The sequence below is a fragment of the Acomys russatus genome, chromosome 5 (genome assembly GCF_903995435.1).
Source record: "Acomys russatus chromosome 5, mAcoRus1.1, whole genome shotgun sequence".
Lineage (NCBI taxonomy): Eukaryota > Metazoa > Chordata > Mammalia > Rodentia > Muridae > Acomys > Acomys russatus.
This window is the reverse complement of record NC_067141.1, coordinates 6,673,875-6,694,108: the sequence shown is the minus strand read 5'-3', so window position 1 is coordinate 6,694,108 and position 20,234 is coordinate 6,673,875. Positions and strand designations below refer to the sequence as shown.

Below are 20,234 nucleotides of genomic sequence, written 5' to 3'. Positions count from 1 at the left end.
AAGTTGAGAGAATTATACAAGGAGGGAAAGGAGGGAGAGAGAGGATGGGTGGGTATGAGCTGATCCGAGATGCTACAGCAGACACTCACTCTTTTCTTTATTATGTATTGCTCCATTGCAAACACTGAAATGATTGTAAATTTGTCATGCCAATCTTTAGATAAATTGTCAAAAGAGCAGGTTTTCTTCCTTAAAACATTTTTTCTTTCACTTCTAAAAATACTATATATAGCTGGACATAGCTCATGTGAGTAATCTCAGCACTTGTGAGGCTGAGGCAAGAGGATCAGAAGTTGAAGGCCAGTCTAGGCTACACAGCAATACACCGCAAAAAGGAAAAGTATACACACATCCACACGACATTGAACATTCATAGTATAGAATCTAGGAATATAGAGAAGTAGAGAGGAGAGAAAGCAATGCTCCGTAATCTACCTACTCCATCCCATCTCTAGAGTAAAGTGGGCCAGCAGGTTCTTCTGGTGAGATTTTTTTTTCCCAGCCTTTTCTTTGTTTTGTGTGCACATGTAAATGTGCCCCAGTGTGCCTGTATGTATAGGTCAAAGGACAACTTGTGGGAGTCAGTTCTCCCCTACTGGGTGGATTCCACGTATCAAACTCAGATGAACAGGCTTGGTGGCAGGTGCTTTTACCCACTGAGCCAACCCGGCAGTCATTTTAGATTTTTTTGACAATATAAATGATGTGATCCTTTAGAAAGAGTTCTAATATACAGCCCTTAGTGCACAGCTCTGGAAAGAATCGAAGAGCTTCTTTGTTGTTGGTTTTGGTCTGAAAGTCTGCTCTTGGGTTTTGCTTTAGCAACTTGTCCCTTTTGTTTTGGGTGCTCATGCCTAATGTCCTTTCTTACCCACTCCTCTGTCAACAGGTTGGTCAAAGTTACTCTGTACGGATCTCAGATAAAACTGTACAATATCGAAACAGCAGTGCCATCAGTGTTGAAACCCGACCTCATCGATGTGTAAGTACAGTGGTGACTGCCTTCTCAAGAGAGATGTTGGCCCTGCCTCCAGATGACCTCAATATAACGAACAGCAGGGACTGCCACAAATAGAGGAAAACTCATGCCCTCTGACCCTAGAAAGACAGATTGATGTATGTCTTGGTGACCTAGAGAGAGCAGGTATGAGGCTCTGTGGGGCAGGAGCCAACAGTGTAGGCTGTGAAGTCAGGAACTGGTGAGTACCATGGTGGAAGAGGAGGCTGACAGCTACGTGGAGATGGCAGAGAAGCACCGGAGCCACATGTCTCTTGCCCTGCGTGTAGATCATTCGCTGACAGAGTTAGTGAATAGGGGGAAAACACACCATCTCACACTCACAAGATTCTTCCAACATGGGGGGGGTGCTTTTCTCCAGAAACTGAGTATCCTTTAATTAACTTCAGTTCCGTCATGTTGAGGACTCAGTCCGCAGGAGTGTCCCTTCTGCATCTTCTTTCCAGTGCCAATTGCTGCCCCCGCTGTGCTTCCTGTGCTGCCCGACTGATGCCTGCAACTTCCTCAGCAAGTTTGGTTAGTTTGCTCTAGTGGGTCTCAGAACTTGACAAGACACATCTAGGTTTATTAAGAAATGAGTGGAGCAAGATCTGTGAGGGCTTCAGAGCTTCTGTGTGTTGTCTGGGCAGTCCCCCTCCAGGAGCCTGCATGTGTTCTGTGACTCAGAGGCTACCCAGCCCACCTGCTACCCTGGGGCCTATGATGGTTAAACCATCAGGAAAGTTTGCAGTCCGTTTACCCTCTCCATAGGCGAGAGTGTGGCTCAAAGTCCTGGCATACCAAGCACATGGCTGGTTCTCCTGGCAGTTGGGCCCTACCCCTGTCCCCAACCCCCAGCCCCCACCTCTGGCAATCTAGAGACTTTACAGAAATTATCTTGTTAAAGGTAACAAAAGACTTTGGCTGTTCTGGAGCTGCTGCTGGAGGAACTGAGGGCAAAAGACCAAATGTCTTCAGGCAAAGGATGTCCTTATTTGAAGGCTGTTGTAAGGAACTTGGGAGCAGCATGCCAACACCTGGTCTAAAGCAAACAGACGTTGTAAAGCAACTTGAGCATAGAGGGCTCTCAGACAGCTGTCTTCAGGGTTTAAATTTGGTACAGTGCCAGATTTCTATGTATTAAATAAGAATCTCATGTTATTTTGACACTTGACTCTAAGACACTTGGATAAAGTGTGTAGATGGGGAAGTACATGGGGGAGTGACCTGGAAGAGACAGCATCTGGGACTGAAAGTAAAAAAGAAACCTTATCCCTGGGCTGGAGAAATGGTGCAAAGGTTAAGAGCACTGACTGTTCTTCCAGAGGTCCTGAGTTCAATTCTCTGCAACCACATGGTGGCTCACAACCATCTATAATGTGATCTGATACCCTCTTCTGGCCTGCAGGTGTACATGTAGGCAGAGCACCATATACATAATAAATAAATAAATCTTAAAAACAAACAAACAAAACCACCTTATCTCTGTTGGACTGCCCAAAGGCTTGCTATGGACTGGAGCAGCGGCTGATAAAGCAGAGCCCGTGGGGTGCGCGCGCACACACACCTCCCTTGTCTTAAAAGTAGTAACAGAAGACCAAGCTGTAACAGTTGAAAGACTTTTTCCCTGTCCTGGATCAGGCAACGTTTACTGCAGTAGAACATGTGTCCCAGTGAGTGAGGAAAAGAAACTGACTTACACTAGAGACTGAAAGAACAAAGTGTAGAGTGGGCAGAGCAGTAGAGACACGGTGCTCAGCACCCAGCCGCTTCAGGGTACCTTTCGTGTAAAGGCTAAGGCGGAGGACACTCCTACCTTTTGAAACCTCCCTCTGGGAAACTTGACTGTTGACTCTGGTCTTGTGATTTACAGACAGGCTAGCAGCTGTTTCGGCTTGGAAGAATAGAGCCTTTTAGCTGAGTCAGTCTGTTGGGGCTTGGGGCAGGAGTTGAGCAGAAAACAGTGGCCACCTACAATTTCAGCATGTTCATCACAACACAGTCATGCCTGTTCACTTACACAGCGTCTGTGGTTGCTTTCTGCACCACAGCCATAGCTAACTAGCACTAAGAGTCTGCAAGGCCTAAAATACTTTATTTTTATAGAAAAAGTGTGGCTGGGCGGTGGTGGTGCACACCTTTAATCCCAGTACTGTGCAGTCAAGAGTTTGAGAGCACCAGAGCTACACAGAGAAACCCTGTCTCAAAAAAGAAAGAATGCTATAGTCTCTTCAACTATAGACTAAATAAATGGAAGGAAGAGATTGCCCTATTACGGTTTTATATTTAAAATGCATTGCCTTTCTCTTTGAGAACTAAGGAAGCTGTGCAGCAGCTCCCAAGCAAGGTGCCCATTGGCTCGTGATCAGGACAGCTTGCAGGAGCAGACGGCTTGAGAGCCCTCCGTCCTCCCTGTGGAGCTCTTACGTGTGTGCTAAGCTGGCTGAGATGCTTCGGTCCCAGCCGCTGGCCTTCTGAGTTTTAATACTTAGACATTAAGTAAATGGTAGAATGATCAGTGGATTGCAAATATGAAAAATAAACTAGCTGCCTATTAAGAATTTCTAGATTTTCCTACTTCGTGCTTAGTTCCCTTCTTTCTTAACAACTTATTTGAAAAAGTTACAAATTTTGAAAATCTGTAGAATATGGTTTAAAAAGGGAAAGAAAGGGGGAAAAAAGCTTGTAGACTAAAATTCCCTCAGTAACCTAGAGTCATGAATTAGTTTGGCTGTTTTTGCCTTTAGTTCTTAGGATTTCTTTCGGTGTGTTTGTAAACTTAGGAACTTTTTGTTGTTTTTGTTGATGAAGTTGAAAATAAGTTGTAGATGGCATGGTACTTCACCTGGTTAGACTTGGTCAACAATTAAAAAATGACAGTGATTATCCTATTTTGAATAAAAATAATCCACGCGGCCAGGCGTGGTGACACACACCCATATTCCCAGCACTCAGGAGGCAGAGACAGGTGGATCTCTGTGAGTTCAAGGCCAGCCTGGTCTACAAAGTGAGCCCAGGACAGCCAAGGCTACACAGAGAAACCCTGTCTGGGGAGGAAAAAAAAAAATATCGGTGTGGTTATACTTTTTTTTTTTCTTTTTAAAAGAACCATTGGTTTGTGTTGATAGTGCAAGGGTGACAGAGAAGGGGTCTTTCTTCATGCTGTCCACACCATGGGGAACTACATATTTAGACCTAACAGAATATCAGCTCAGAGTGCTTAGTGGTGGCTGCAGAAGAGGAGGGTTGCACACCGTTGTGGGCTGCTGTTTTGAGCTAGACTGGTGCCTTGCTTCTGTAAGACCTGTTGTTTATCATCTTTGATGAGTTGTGCGCTTTTAGGATTTATATGTTCTGGGTTTTTCTGTTTGTTTTGGTTTGGTTTTGAGTTCCTAATTGACCTGGAACTGGCTATGTGGACCATGCTGGCCTCAACTCAAGAGATCTGCCTGCTTTTGCCTCCAAGAGCTAGGAATAAAGAAAGCTGTACAGAGCGAAGCCTAGCATGTTTTGGGTTTTTTGTTTGGTTGCTTTTAGTGTTGTTTTTAAACATGGTTTTACTTTGTAGTTCAGGCTAACTTGGAACCTGGAGTGTTTTCACCTCAGTCTCTGGAGTGCAGGGGTCTTGAGTGTATGGCACCATGTATGGTTTTGCTGTGGAGGGAAACTTTAGCTGTGGGGTCTTCTATCAAAGCTATATAATATACCGTTATTTATCTAAACTGTAGTACATTTTTTTTTCTATTTTTAAAGTTGGCACATTCCCGTTATATTTGTCATCTTCTTAAACCATGTGTCACAGAAAGACTAAGGTCTGGTAGATATTTAGAGACCCCTGTGTGAGCTGGTGATTGACTTCTACGCTATCACCGTGTCCTGCAGTACCCTGCCCAGTGGGTGGAGACAAGCTCATGCCACCTGGCCCTCGCAGATCACTGCTTCTCTCCTTCCTCCAGGCACGCGCAGTCACTTGCTGCTCTCCAGGCCTACTCCCACTGGTTGGCGCAGTATTGCAGCGAAGCCCATCGACAGAACACACAGCAGTTTGTGACGCTCATCTCTACCACCATGGATGCGATCACACCTCTCATCAGCACCAAGGTCTTGAGACAGAAAATGCTGCACCTTCTACCCAACTCTGTTCTATTCATAGCCCTGTTTGCCGTAAAGCCAGACGAGGTCCCGACTGCAGATGATGCGACTGTATCGCTTCATGTTTCCTTAAAATGTCTTGTGTTACAGTTGTTTATTAGTCTTGTCACATGGGTGCACGGCTGCCATACCATAAGCCTGTGGGGTCAGAGAGCCACTGGTAGGAGCTGGTTCTCTTTTTCCTCCATGCTGGTCCCTGGGTCAAGGTCAGGTTGTCAGGTTTGTAGCGTTTTGCCAGCCCTCAAGTCCCTTTTCAGTTGTAGTCTGTATATGTTCAAACTCGGCTTTTGGGCTTTGCTCATAGTAAAAGTCCCTGCTCAAGTTTATTTACTAAACAGTTTTGTTATTGTTGTGATTTCATTCCTTGAAACAACATTGCTCACAGTCAGGACTGGTGGCAGTCCTTCTAGACATGTTTCTGTGTTTTTACAGAAAGCTGGCAGATAACTGGAGGCATGCTGTTAGTGCCCACATGCCTGCTCTCTTTAAACATGCGCAGAGCAGCTTGAGTGTTCATGCTGCCTTGGTGCTGTTTTCATATGCGGGTGGGTTTTGGCTTTCTCACTGATAGAGGGCGTCTCCCTCTGTGTCTGTTCTCTTACGCGTTCTAGAGTGTCTGTAGTGGGCCCCAGAAGTGAAATTGCCAAGTAAAGGTCACATGTATATACAATGGACAGAACCTAGTAAGTCCTCACCCAGAAGACCGCTAACCTGCATGGCATGTGCATCCAGATGCTCCTGCTCCTTTGCGCATACCAGGCAGTCTGTTCTAATGGGAGCTGCATTGACTTCCATAGACCTGCTGTGTTTATGATGGTAATTTATAAAACTTTGGATGCCTCTAAGGAATAGGTTTCATACTTCACCTAGCTCTCGCTCCACTTTTAGGTTGATTCCATTGGGGGAAATTGGACTGGGAATTTAGCTCAATTAGTAGAGTGTTTGCCTCATATGTCTGAAGCACTGGGTTCAATCCCCAGCTCTACACAAAAACTGGCTGTGGTGGTACATGCCTGAAGTCCCAGCACTCAGGGGTAGAAGCAGGGTCAGAGAAGTTCAAGGTCATCTTGGCTACATACCAAGTTCAAGGCCAGTCTGGACTACATGAGACCCTGTCTTTAAATTAATAAAATTTCCAAAATATATAAGTTCAAGAATATAGCTTTATCTTGTTATGTAATATCCTTAGAATAGAGATTACGGTGTTAAAGTTTAGAAATATTTTGTGATTCTAGGAAATTACCATGGTACCTCCTTTGTAAATAATTCTGCAAGCCATGGCCCTTCTGTGTGGTGTTTCATTGGTCTTACCCATATTTGGTCCTTATTATTAGGAAGCTTTCTTGGGTGCAGGCATGGCTCATCAGTAGAGCGTGTGTTTATCACAGGCAAGGCTGAGGCCAGTTTCTAACCACTCCTTTCCAACACTTTTTCTTTTATGGATTTGAAATTGCTAGTGATTTGAACCAAGTTTGTTTGTTTGTTTTAAGTCATGTTGGGATGAAAGAAAAAAAAAAAAAAAAAGGAAAGACTAGGAGATTGACAGGATGAGCTGTAGGAAGGAAAGGCAGAATGAGACCTTGGTTTTGGGGATCCAGAGCAGGAAGTTGAAGAATAACCACAATGTCTGAAGGAAGACATGGACAGCATGCCACGGAGGGCACTGTGTGACATAACAGATGTGTGCAAGCTGAGGAGTGTCTGGGAAGAAGGGACAAGAAGTGACACTGACTGGAGGGCAGGAGCTATTGATGTGGAGTAGAAGACAGTAGCGTTGTCTTCAGTGAATGGTATGGCTTGGCAGTCATTAGCTGCAGCTGCCTCAGAACGTTTCTTCAATAGTACTCATACAGAAGATGTCGTACGCCAACATGTCACGTGTCTTCTCTTCCTAGGTCCAAGACAAGTTGCTGCTGTCCGCGTGCCACCTACTGGTCTCACTAGCTACCACCGTGCGGCCTGTCTTTCTGATCAGCATCCCTGCAGTGCAGAAGGTGTTCAACAGCATCATTGATGCCTCTGCCCAGCGCCTAGCAGATAAGGTAGGGCTCGCCCCCTTTGGCATGCCCGGAGCTCTGTGCCTGAGACCTAGGGAAGCAGAGGCAGAAGAGGCTGGTTCTGCTTCTATGGTCCCCAGTTGAAAGTCACCTCAGCTGTACGGACTGTGCCTGTGGGTAGCACTGATACAACCCACTGGCTTCTTTTGTCTCAGCCAAAATCCTGATTTAGATGGGAAAACTCCCCGTCCATGCACTGAAACATCATTTGCCCCCTAGTGAGAGTCCCTGTGCTCTCCTTGTTCTGGGTTTGAGTTGTCTGAGAAGCTCAGACAAGTTAGGAGCAGGAAGTGGGTAAGGTGGGTGGATTTATAGGAGGTGGGTTTTTGTTTGTTTGTTTTTCAAAACTTGGTTTTTCTGTATAGTTTTGGCAGTCCTGGACTCACTCTGTAGAGTAGGCTGGCCTGGAACTCACATCGATCCGCCTTCCTCTGCCTCCTGAGTGCTGGGATTAAAGGCATAAGCCACCACGCCTGGTTTACAAGTTCTTTAGAAACCTGAATATAATAAGCACATGATGGCAAGTGAGTGTTCTCATGAGTCTGTTCTCAGTGGTTTCTTAGTGGGGTCAGAGGGCAACGTTAAAGGTGACACTCGACTCTGTGTCCAGTGAGATTTCTCCCTTTGTGAGGCATCAGGTGCCAGATTGAGCAGGGTGAGCACCAGCGAGGCTTCTTGAGTCCAACATTGCACATTGAGATCTAGAATTGGGGCTACCTTTGTGTTTCTTTTCTTGCCTGGGTACCTTGAACGTAGAGGGTGGCCAGGCTATAAGAAAGATATCTATCTAGTACCTGAGGCACAGTGCACAGGGTGCCAAATGTCATGTCCATTTTGGCTAGTAGCTTTCATTTGCCCTGTGACCTCTGATGCATGCCTTTGGGTTCTTTCTAGGCACAGGTGTTGGTTTGCCGGGCACTCTCTAACACCTTGCTCCTTCCGTGGCCAAATCTTCCTGAGAGTGAGCAGCAGTGGCCCCTGCGCTCCATCAACCACGCCAGCCTCATCTCTGCACTCTCCCGGGACTACCACAGCCTGAAGCCCAATGCTGCCGCGCCCCAGAGAAAAGTGCCACTGGATGACAGTAAGTAGCTCCTGTGTGGACATTTGCACTTGAAGCTTCTGAGGTGACTTCATTTGCTTATAGTGACACCACTGCTCTGCAGAAAAGGCAGGCTCAGATAGCAGGATCCTTACGAAAGAAAATAATTCACTAGTGCATCTGCTGGAGATATTTCCTGAATATGGTCCTCCTGTGTGTTAGCTAGACTTTGGAGGCCTGAAGAAAACATCTGTGGACGGCACTGCCAGTGGTGCATCCATCCATACGCCCTAGGGTGACTTCAAGCCCATTTCAGATTCATGTGAACAGAGCAGTTCCCTCTTCACAGGAAAGTGTACTTCAGAACTTCTGAGTGGCCCCTTAGTCTTTTCTAAGTGGAAACATTTCAGAGGTTTTGGAAGAACACATGCCTTCTGCAAATAATACTGAGGTGTGATTGTTTACATTAATGATGAGGAAAAAAAAAGAAACAATTGTAATTCATGGGAAAAGGGTCAGTTTTTTAATATCAAAATATTTTAAAAATAAGATACATCTTTTTCACAGTAAGAATTAGATGGCATTGCTTGCAGCGTAATGCCAGCAGGGATGCTTTGTGGAGTATCACACCTGTGATAGGGTGTTCTCTTGTTAGTGTGAGATGGGTCTCACTATCTGTCTCAGGCTGACCTGGAACTGGACCAGGCGCATGCTGGACCAGATCTGCCATCACTTTGGTTCACATGTGCTTCACAGTAGCCTGCTTTAACCTCCATTCTTCTTTCTTTCTTTTCTTCTTTTCTTTTTTTGGGACAATCTTTTTTTTTTTTTTTTTATTAGAAATCACCATGTAGACTAGGTTAGCTGACCAGGTAGTCATTTCTCTTTACAATATAGAAAAACACCTCATTTTTAATCTCTCATGACCTTGGCATTTCTTAACAAGAGTACAGGTTTGGGTTTTGGTAGACTTTTCCTTAATTTTGTTGTACCTGATCATATCTGCCAAATTAGGTATCACATCACCTCTCTCTGTCATGTGCCTTACACGCAGTGTCTGGGGAAAGGCCAGACAGAGAAGGTGGTGTGCACGTAGACATCTAGATGGCTGGATTTGGGGCCCTGTACCACTTTTCATTGGCTCTTGCCTTTTAAGAATAAAGTCTTTAATGGTTTGGGGTTGTTGTATTTATTATCATTATTATTATCATCATCATTACTACTACTACTGGTACATTATTTGAGATAGAGGCTGTTCTGGAATTTTGTTTTGGTTTTCTTTTTTTCTAAATTCATTTTCTTTCTTTCTTTCTTTCTTTTTAACATACTGTCTTTGTTTTTCGAGACAGGGTTTCTCTGTGTAACCTTGATTCTCCTAGACTTGCTTTGTAGACCTGGCTGGCCTTAAACTCACAGAGATCTGCTTGCCTCTGCCTCCCGAGCTCTGGGATTACAGGTGTGCGCCACCATGCCTGGCTGGAATTTTTGATATTCCTGCCTCTGCCTCCTGAGTTCTGATTGTACAGGCATGTCCCACCTGCCTGTTTTCACGGTTTGTAAAGGCCTACTTGCGGCCAGGCCATACTTACATACTTACAGTGCTTTCAGTTTCCTTTATGTTGGTAGGTAAACATTAGTCCTTTTAAAATTTCCCTCGAGTATCAGGTTAGATTTTTGTCTCTTGACAATGGATTTTTTTAACCTCATGCCCTGTCCTTCATCTCTGGTTTCTGGCCACATCACAGTCTCTGAGTGCACAGCAATTGGTGCTTACTGCTCATCAGTAATATGAGTGCCCTTTGGTTTGCTTTCTTATCTCATTGTGTCCAAAGGTCAATTGTGAGTCATTGTCTTCCATTCTTAGTCCTGTGAGTAGATACTAACTACCTGGCCACCGTTCAGGTGAAGAAAACAGAGCCCCACAGTTAGTAAAACTATAAGGACAGAACTGACTTTGCACACTGCCTCAACTTGTCTTTTTCCTGCCACACCCTTCTCTGACTGAAGCTTTAGCCTGCATAGAAGCCAGATAGGCTTTGTGACACTCAGACCAGCCCAGAGCATACTGCAAGTTTGGTAGTGTATCTCCAAGCTGTGATCTGGATCAGCCTGTGGAGTTCATCAAGGTTGAGCCTCCCAGGCTTGGACTGAGCCAGGCAGTCTCCACTCATACAGGAGAACGATAGATTTCTCCTCCTAGGTCTTGTATGTCAGGTGCCCTGCTAAAACCCAGCCCCCTGACCATCACAACAACCTAACAAAGATGTGTCTCTTGGGGTTGACTAGGATCCTGCCCAGAGTGTAAGCTGGCTTCTGACCCTCTGCTACAGTTCACAGACAGGGTTCTCACTCCTCTATTGGCTGACCACTGCTACCATTTTCTCTGTGTTGTGTAGAATCATAATGTGAACTCATATGTCAGTATATTGATAGAGTTATATTTTTAAAATATATAGAGTTAAGTGCATATGTGTGTATACACACATATATATATGTATACCCACACACATTACACAAACACACACAATTCTCAGACTAAAAGGCCCAACAGGTCAAAAATTGATCAGGCAATTTTTCCTAAAGCTAGCACTGTTACATTGCATGGTAGGCTATGCCTATGTGGTTAGCAGGGCGGAGGCTGTCTATAGCTGAAAGCAGATGAGTCTGTTCTCCTGTGCTAATTGCCTGGCCATTTGTCTCACCAGTCCTCATCAGCTTATAGGGCTTTTGTCTGGCCAGTTGGTGTTAAGTGGAGAAGGTGTGTGTGTGTGTGTGTGTGTGTGGTGGTGGTTGTGGTGCTGTTGCTGCTGCTGCTGCTGCTCTGCTGTAGCTGAGGATGACTGTGAACTTCTGCTTCTGCCTCCTGAGTGCTGGAATTACAAGCAGGTGCCACCACCCAGTTTTTATGTACTGCTGGCTATTGAACACAGGGCCTTGTGCATGCTGGGCAAGGACACCACCAGCCTATCGTCTGTGTGACTTTGTTGCTGGTGGCTAGAGGGAGAAAAGGGTATAAGTCCACGTATGCAGACAAGAGGGCAACGGGAGTCTTGAAGGTAAAAAAAGGAAGAGGAGAGAGAGGGAAACATGGTGCTTATGGGCTCATATAGTGAAATAGAGACACGCTCTATTGGCCACCAAGGCTTCCTTCTGTCTTCCTTGTCTCTCCTCTGCAAGGTTCTTCTCCCCCATTGTGTATCTTCCCTCTAGCTGTTCTGTATCTCAGACAACACATAACTTGAGCTTCATCTTCACTTGCAGCCAAAGTGATTATTCACCAGACACTTAGTGTCTTGGAAGATATTGTGGAGAATATCTCTGGAGAATCCACCAAGTCCCGACAGATCTGCTACCAGTCGCTGCAGGAATCTGTTCAAGTCTCCCTGGCCCTCTTTCCAGCTTTTATCCATCAGTCAGGTAAGAATTGGCTCAGAGGCCTTACCTTATGGATGGATGGAGTTCATAAGGGCCAGAGTGCTTGCTTAGGTCTGTAGAACAGAGCAAGCTGGCCTGGACTTGGTTCAGTGAAGGGAAGCATACAGACAAAGGCAAGGGTAGTGTGCAATCTTTGTGGTCTGGAACGGTGAGCCCTTGGTGCAGGTCTGGTATCTGCTTTGTGCTGTACAGTTGCTTATGCCCTCCTACCTAGTTTTCCTTTGTAAGTTAACTGGATGAAAGAGTAGGCATTACAGTAGACAGGAAAGAGGCCTTTTCAGATGGATGCTATTTACCTAGCCTCTGGTTTTCTTAGCCCACTCTCAGTGCTGCTGTCACTCACTGGTACTGCTCTGTCACCCTGAATGTACTCGTCTGGCTCTCCTGAAAGCATTTATGGTACAGTAGACTTGCCAGTGTTAGGCAGCAGGGGCGTGTAGCTTAGATGTACTGATTGCATCCTGTAAGCACATCGTGTGTGGCAAAACCCAAAATGTCCGGTGCATGATGACATTGAGATCTGAATGTGGAACCATGCTAACCAGAATCAATAAGTCCATTTAGTGGCCCGGGGCAGTGTGACCTGCGTGCTCTGTCATTATCTACTTTTAGCCACTTAACCTTGACCTACCACAGGGATGATTGGTCTTAGAGAGAAAGGCCAAGGCACTCAGGTGTTGACCCAGTTGGATAATTTCTTGGATGTGAACATAAAGTGGTTCCTTTTCAGTGAGAGTGCTGACCATGCTAGATGCAGGACAGTAGGTTGGCCTTCAAGATGAGACGGCTCCATTTCCTACTGTGAGTAATCAGGAAGCCGTTCCTAGGGCCAGCGCAGTGCTCTCAGCAGGCCTTTAATCATTTTCCACTTTCTACCATTGGCTCTGATGGTGCTGGGGACATTTCTTTCAGTGGATGCATTAGAAAGAGATGACAGTGCAGATTACAAAGGAAATTTGATCAAGCCACAGGTGTCTTTAGTCTGTGTCTGTGCACATGGTGTTGACATTCATTTTGTCCTTCATTTAGATGTGACTGATGAGATGCTGAGCTTCTTCCTCACCTTGTTTAGAGGCCTTAGAGTACAGATGGGTGTGCCTTTCACTGAGCAGATCATACAGACTTTCCTCAACATGTTTACCAGGTAACAACCCACCCACTGCCCAGGCCTTCAGAGTCAAGGGACAAGGCTGGCTACTAAATGCAGGCCTTCTGTCCCTTTCCCTCGCTTACTTATAAGCATTGCTTGTCATGTGGGTTCCCGAAGACTTTTAAAGTTATTCTGTGGCTTTCTCTTACCTGCAGAGAACAGTTGGCTGAGAGCATCCTTCATGAAGGCAGCACTGGCTGCCGGGTGGTGGAGAAGTTCTTGAAGATCCTGCAAGTGGTGGTGCAGGAGCCTGGCCAGGTGTTCAAGCCCTTCCTCCCCAGCATCATTGCGCTGTGCATGGAGCAAGTGTACCCCATCATTGCTGAGGTAGGTGGGACCAGGGAGATCCCTGTGGTGCCCCCTTACTGGGAGGGAGGGAAAGTGCCTTGTGTTTTAAATCTCATTTTTGAGTTCTTTCAGTACTCTTGTAAATATGTTTTTGGGGTCTCTCCCCTCCCCAGAAATGGACACACAAATACTTAATAAAAAGAGTAAATGTTTCTGGGTACTTAAGGCTTTTAAATGCTCATAGCTCATAGCTGGAGAGATGGCTCAGCAGGTAGTACATACTGTTCTTCTAGAGGATCTCTCTTCTTCTCCCCTCTTCTATAAATAGTCCCTGCTTCCCCCCCCCCCCCCCCACACACACACACCCCATCCCAAGAAAAAAATGCTTTCAACTTGGTAGTCTTGTTAAAGGCAAATTCTTGGTGACAGTTCAAATAGAGTTTTTAGTGGTCTGGGAAAGTGAAAGGACAGGCACTAACCATAGCAAGACCCAGAGTAAGCACGGACACAGCCTGAATGTTACAGCAGTGGTTGGGGAAGTGGGAGCTGATCTTGTAGCTGTCCCCATGACCAAAGTTCCAGGGCCCTGGTTCCTGAGACACACATGGCTGTGCAGCTGACAGTCACAGAATTCTACAGCAGTGTTGGAAAGAATGTGGCTTTTGTGCTTGCTGGTAACTTAGACATTTAGGCTTATGTTAGGAAATTGTGCTTCAGTTATTTACACACACACACACACACACACACACACACACACACACACACACACACACACACACACACACACACACACACACAGTTCTCGCTGCACCTGGGCAGCAGTTAGAGCAGTGTGTTGCCTTCACTGAGAGGCCTTTAGTGCTCTTCAGACTTGCTTCTCTTGGGTAGCGGTGCTGCTTTTAGGGCATCTTTCTGTCGTTAGTCTCTCAGGCTGCATAAAGCTAGTAGGTTAGCTTGGACACCGTTCCCATCCTGGGAGAGAAATCAACACAACCTGAAAGATTATTTTCTGAATAGAAAATCCACATTTTCATTTTCTTTGCCCCTTGTAGCCCTTCTTCCTGAGTAGTGATTCTGTAGAAAGAGCCTCCTAAAGTTGTCTCAAGTCTAGGCTGGTCTCTTTAAGCACCCCTGGTGAACTGCCCCCTCCAAGGGCTCCGGGTCTTCTGCATAGGAAGCGGCTGAAATGTAGGTGGAGTGTGAAAACTGGCTACTCTCCGGCACCTCTGGGGCTTCTGTGGTGGCCTACACTGGCCAAAGGGCCTCAAGCTGCATGAAGGGAAGGTGCAGTGTTGTGTGGCTGTCTCTGCAGCGCCCGTCCCCTGACGTGAAGGCTGAGCTGTTTGAGCTCCTCTTCCGGACGCTCCATCACAACTGGCGGTACTTCTTCAAGTCTACTGTCCTAGCTAGCGTGCAGAGGGGCGTCGCTGAGGAGCAGATGGAGAACGAGCCCCAGTTCAGTGCCATCATGCAGGTAAGGTGGAGAAGCTGCAGTGTGCCCTGAGGGCCTTGTTCTGGGTGCCACCTACATTCTTGTCCCATGTCTCTTGGGGTCTTTTCAGGCCTCTGTCCCCCTTCCAAGCTGGCTCTGCAGCAAGCATGGGGCTGAGACTGAGGTCTGCCCTCCTTAGTATCTAAAAGTTAGTTTCTTGGAGCTTCAATCTCCTCATTTGTAAAGTGGGGTCAGTACTGCTAGTTTTACAGATTTATTATGAGATAAATGAGATGATCTACACCAAGTACATGATGGTGGTGATGTGTGCTACGTGTCCGTTCCCTGCACCTAACAACAGTGTAAGAAGTAACCTTTCTTTGTTGGGCATGGTGTCCCCAGGGCGAGAGATGGGGAAAGGGGGAGGCTCCACCTGCCTGAGCATCACCTGGTTCTTCTTACAAGACACTGATCAGCTGGGGACGTCTGGAGAGCCCTGCAGTCTATATTTGGAAAGGGCGCTCTGGCTCCTACCCGCTGCCCTGTATACCAAGGCCTTGGTATAGTCTTGTGTTTGCTCCCCCATTGCCTCCTCCTCAACTTTGTTCATGTTTGTAAGCTGCTTTGACAGATCTGGTCCCTCACTTGGCCTATCGAAGTCACTTTGAAAGAGTTTCATAGTTTGGCAGTTACATATATGGCTGAGTATATGATCTAGCAGTCTAAGGTAAATGCCAGCCTATATTCACACGTCCTGTGCTGGTGGCTGTTGTCATGATTGCCCCAGGCTGGAAACAGTCTGAATAGACACTAGCTATGAAGGAGTGAGCCCGCTGGTACAGAACATACTGCTACAGTGAAGATGAGTGTGTGCTGTGTGAGGGAAGCCAGAAGAGCCAGAAGGCTTTGCCCTGCTCCATGACTACCAGATGGCGTGGCCAAGACAGAAGTGGAGGATGGAGTGGGGCAGTGCTTGCCAGCACAGGGAGAGGGTGATGTGAGGAGACACTTCAGGGGAAGGAAAATGTCTCACACCTTAGTGGTGATGACCAAGTCGTACAGTGCCAAAGCTCAGAGTTTCGATCCAGCTTCAGTAACCCTGACGCTAAGGGATAGATGGGTCCCACAGGTGCAGCAGCGATGACAAGATTCCTTGCATAGCCAAGCAGCCCTGGGACAGGAGGGTTCCTGGAGGCCTCAGCCTCCTTCCCCGTGATCACTTTGTCTTGGGGGTGTGTTTCAGTTAGCTCCTGAGCTAGTGCCTTTCACTCCCGGACATTGTACTTCAAGGCAGTTTACAAATGTACTGTTGCCCAACCCCAAAGCAGATGAAGCGATTAAGAAGGGACCTCTGAGGACTTGTGGCCTGTGAGGGATGGCCACTAAGGAGCAGGAGAGTCCCTGCAGGGGATTGCCTAGGCAGGCAGGCAGGCTGTGCTGTTGGCTCAGATTGCTCAAGGATTTGACTAGTGTGGGTGTCTTGCTTCAAAGGTGGGTTATTGAAGAGATCCTAGAGCAGTGGTTCTCAACCTTCCTAGTGCTGCGGCCCTTTAATACAGTTCCTCATGCTGTGATGGCCCCAGTCATCAAATTATTTTTATTGCTACTTCATAACTACAATTTTGCTCCTGTTAGGAACTGTAATATAAATATCTGATATACAACCCCTCTGGAGGTCTTGACCCACAGCTTGGGAATCACTATTTTAGAGTTTTCTTTAAAAAGGTGTAAATGAGACCAGAGTAAGAAGTGAGGTCCCTGGGAAGACACAGGTGCTAAGACATCAGAGATACAGTGTAGAAGTCTGCCCCTCTGGCATAAGGCCCTGGAGGGGTTGGTCTGAGGGAGCTTGAATGCTGCTCATTAAATAGTAGTCTTACTCCCCAGGCGTTTGGACAGTCCTTTCTTCAGCCTGACATCCACCTGTTCAAACAAAATCTCTTCTACCTGGAGACTCTGAACACCAAGCAGAAACTGTACCACAAAGTAAGTGCTCTTCTCTCCTGGAAGGGCTCCTCCTCGTCCAGGAGCTCAGGGCCAAGTTAACTCCCTTGTGGCTGCCGGGGGAGTCCTTTGGAGAGCACACTGAACCTGGGGTGGCCACAGGGTGACCCTCCTGGCCCACGCTCCTGCTCCTCTGCTTGCAGAAGATCTTCCGGACCACCATGCTGTTCCAGTTTGTGAATGTGCTGCTCCAGGTCCTGGTCCATAAGTCTCATGACCTTCTACAAGAGGAGATTGGCATTGCCATTTACAACATGGCTTCTGTCGACTTTGACGGCTTCTTTGCAGCCTTTCTTCCAGAGTTCCTGACTAGCTGTGATGGTGTGGATGCCAATCAGAAAAATGTTCTGGGGCGGAATTTCAAGATGGACCGGGTGAGCAGAAAAGGCCAGGCCTCAAGGGATGCATGTGTGGGCTCTTGAGCCTGCTGTCTGTTTATTGAGGGCCCACCTGGGTCTGGGCGTGTTATCGCCACTGGTAGGTTGGCGTCAGTACCCGGTTAACTCGATGCTGTGGTTGGGTAAGGAGGATACACTCTGTGGTACTCGGCCTCTGCAGCTCACATGTTCTCTATCTCAGCCATTGAGGCTTTAGGTCCTGGCCTCAGCAAGCCACACATAGTCTTCACCTGTTTGTCCATACCCCACCCCTCAGCACACACCTCTGCCTCCTCTGGGGCTAGTACTCTTAATGACACCATGCTGCTCTCTGCACTGACTTTCTGGCCAGCTAAAAGATTGGCACAGCTTTGGGTCCCCAAGGTGGCCCTGTTGCTTGCCTGTCCTGGACCCTTCCTGTTGCTCTTCACGCCTCAGCACTGGCACAGCTAAACTCTTCAAAGGAGCCTCATAATGTTCACCTTCTGTGCCACTGATACCCCAAGGGGAAGTCAGTTGGAGCCATGGCTGTCCCATGCTGTCAAACTCTGTATTTGCCTTTCTGTGTCGTGTGGCTCCAGCCCTTCCTGGTCTTTGTGCATTAGGTCTTTGGAACTCTGCAAAAGAAAGTCCTTTTGGAAACTTTTTTCTTCTTTGGATCAAGCCCTGCTCCGGCTCGTCCCTTTCATGGGTAATGGACACAGTGTTTTCTGCTGTGTTCTCTTGGGGCTCTTTACTTCCATGCTGGAGCAGCCTTTGAAACTAAGGTTTCTGGTCATTCTGCCCCCTCATTTGTCATTTGTGTGGGGTTTTGTTTTGTTTTGTTTTTTGTTTTGTTTTGTTTGTTTGTGGGTTTTTTGTTTGTTTGTTTGTTTTGGTGTCTGTCGTAGAATCGTCTTGTTCTCTCTTTCAGTCACTTGAGTTGTTTTTCCTTGGTTTCCTAGAGACCAACTCCTAATATCTCATGGTTATTTTGCAGTGGCATCAATATTGCTCAACTTCTTGGTTAATGCAATGGGTTCCAAATCTGGTCACTCCTAGGATGCATATTGAAAATGGAGAGGCAAGTTTGGCTCTACCGAGGGAGTTCTGGTTTGGTGTTTGGGAGCTGCTGACTGGAAAGGTGCTGCGTGGTCAGTTTTGGCTTAGTTTGGTTTGATTATTCCAAGATGAGGTCACTTTGTAGCCTTTGCTGAACTTGATTTGTGATTCCCTCTCCCTCTCCCTCTTATGTAAGTGCTGCCCACCCCTTTCCGCCTCCTCCCCTTCTCTACACTGGGTCTTAGGTTGGCCTGAAACTTACTGTATAGACCAGACTGGCCTCAAACTCCTAGAAATCCTTCTGCCTCTGTCTCTCCGGTGCTGGGATTAAAGGTAAACACTTCCAGGCCCTGTACAACTCTTGAGGATGAAATGACTCACACTTCCCATGTGGCCATCTGGTCATTCACCTTGCTGCCAGGCACCAGTCCCTGCTTCCGCAGAGGCTTTTGTGGGAGACAGGCTGCATGGTGTATTTTGAGCCACGCTGTTCTTGATACTTGCTGCTTTTCCAGCCACCTTCCAAAGAACAACTATTCACTCCATTTTGTAGATGGCCTAGGCTTGCTTAGAAGGGTCTCTGGCAGGGGAACAGGACCTGAGTGTTCTGCTGAGAGCATGCAGCATGCCTGAGCTGAGGGCGCTCTGAGAGCTCAACATGGATGCTGAGCAAGCCAGCTAAGGCAAGGCAGACTGTGTCTTTGGCGATGGGGACAGGTTTGAGCTGAGTTCCAGAGAGGAGGAAGGTGAGAGGCAGAAGTACTGTCAGCTGTTTGGTGTGGCTGATATGGCAGGGTGTCTGTCAGTTGATGTCTGTGACAGAGTTGTGTCTCAGTTGTCGCACACTAAGCAATGTGGGAAACAGTGGAACATGATGGAGCTCAGGGTTCAAGTTGTGAGGGACTCTCAACTTCAACATCTGGGTGCTTTCCCAATTGCTGCTGCTTCCAGCAGGGCAGCTCTGTGGTCAGGCAGTGTGTGCTCTTCAGCTCAGATGTCATTTAACTTGTAAGAACTTTTGGAGCTCCTGTGGGAAGGACTCTGAGATGTGAGTCATCAATGAATGGCTTTAGGAAGGAGAGGGCAGAGGGGCAGTGGGCTAATGCTGTAACTTCCTTTCCTGTCTGACCTGCAAGACCCAGCCCTGCAGGTTGTTGGTACAGTTCTGAATCGCTTACAGCAGGGCCTGGCCTGTGGAGCTCTGAAGATGAATTTCTGTGGGTGCCCTCCCCCCCAACCATGTGCCTTGTCTGGGACTTGGAATCTTATTAAATGTTTGCATAGAGCCAAAAACACAAGGATGGGGGTAGCTGATAAGTTTAATGAGTGGGTACCCTATGCTGTTAGGGTCTGGTGGACGTGCGAGAGCCAGGCTTCAACTTTGCCCTGCCTTTCAGGACCTACCCTCGTTCACCCAGAACGTGCACAGGCTGGTAAATGACCTACGTTACTACCGACTCTGCAACGACAGCCTGCCCCCTGGCACAGTGAAGCTCTAGGACACCTGCTTGCCTTCCTGGCTGCTCACTGCCCAGGGATGTGCCTGCTGCCACCACCACCTACATCACCTGCACCTGTGCCACGGAAGTCTGTGACAAGCCTTGGCCACGCTCTGGATGGCCTGCCTCTGCCCTCTCCTGCTGCCACCAGTACAGCAGGCTTTGGGGTCCATTTGGTAATGGTAGAGTTTGCACATGTTTGGAGCAAGCAGAGGGCCATGTGGCGGGATGCCAGAGAGGCACCCAGAGACCCCACGGCATGGTCCATGCAGATCATGTGTATATCAGTCCTGCCTCGGGATCGCCAAGGACCGCTTACGACAGTGCCACCTTCTCACCATTCCACCTCCCCACCCCTCCTGGCCCAGGCAGCCCAGGAGAAATTCGACATGGGAACTGTTTTGTCGAGCCTCCTACCCCTTCAATTGCCTTGAAGTCTCCGCTTTGTCAGAGGCTCACAAAGACTCTCGGGTTTTGTTCCTATTTTCTCATCATTCCATTGTGATACTAAGAAGCTTAATGAATAAAATGCTTAAGTTGTTGTTATATAAACACTAGTTTACAAGGTTTCCTTCCACCTGAGCCTCCTTAAGGGCGGTATGTAATTGGTCACTTGGAGCCCACAGTGGAGCTGTGTGGTGCTGAGAGCAGTGAAAGGAGGCCCAACTGCTATGGGCATGGATAACATATTCCCCACACTGCCTAAAGAAACATGCTCAAGGCTTGGGGAACTGCTCTCTCTGACCCTGTGCTAGAGGCA

General features: G+C 47.3%; 1 protein-coding gene across 1 annotated transcript in view; it reads left to right on the top strand.

Moving 5' to 3' along the window:
* Positions 1-20,009, top strand: part of Xpo6 (exportin 6) — a 98,468-nt gene extending 78,459 nt beyond the window's left edge. Inside the window, exons 14-24 of the mRNA XM_051145203.1 lie at positions 890-982; positions 4,954-5,098; positions 7,045-7,191; positions 8,101-8,290; positions 11,510-11,665; positions 12,713-12,827; positions 12,989-13,160; positions 14,434-14,595; positions 16,441-16,539; positions 16,701-16,931; positions 19,373-20,009. Coding sequence (XP_051001160.1) covers positions 890-982; positions 4,954-5,098; positions 7,045-7,191; positions 8,101-8,290; positions 11,510-11,665; positions 12,713-12,827; positions 12,989-13,160; positions 14,434-14,595; positions 16,441-16,539; positions 16,701-16,931; positions 19,373-19,474 — 1,612 coding nt within the window. The 3' untranslated portion in view covers positions 19,475-20,009. The remainder of the gene's footprint in view (positions 1-889; positions 983-4,953; positions 5,099-7,044; positions 7,192-8,100; positions 8,291-11,509; positions 11,666-12,712; positions 12,828-12,988; positions 13,161-14,433; positions 14,596-16,440; positions 16,540-16,700; positions 16,932-19,372) is intronic.
* Positions 20,010-20,234: the final 225 nt, after the last annotated feature.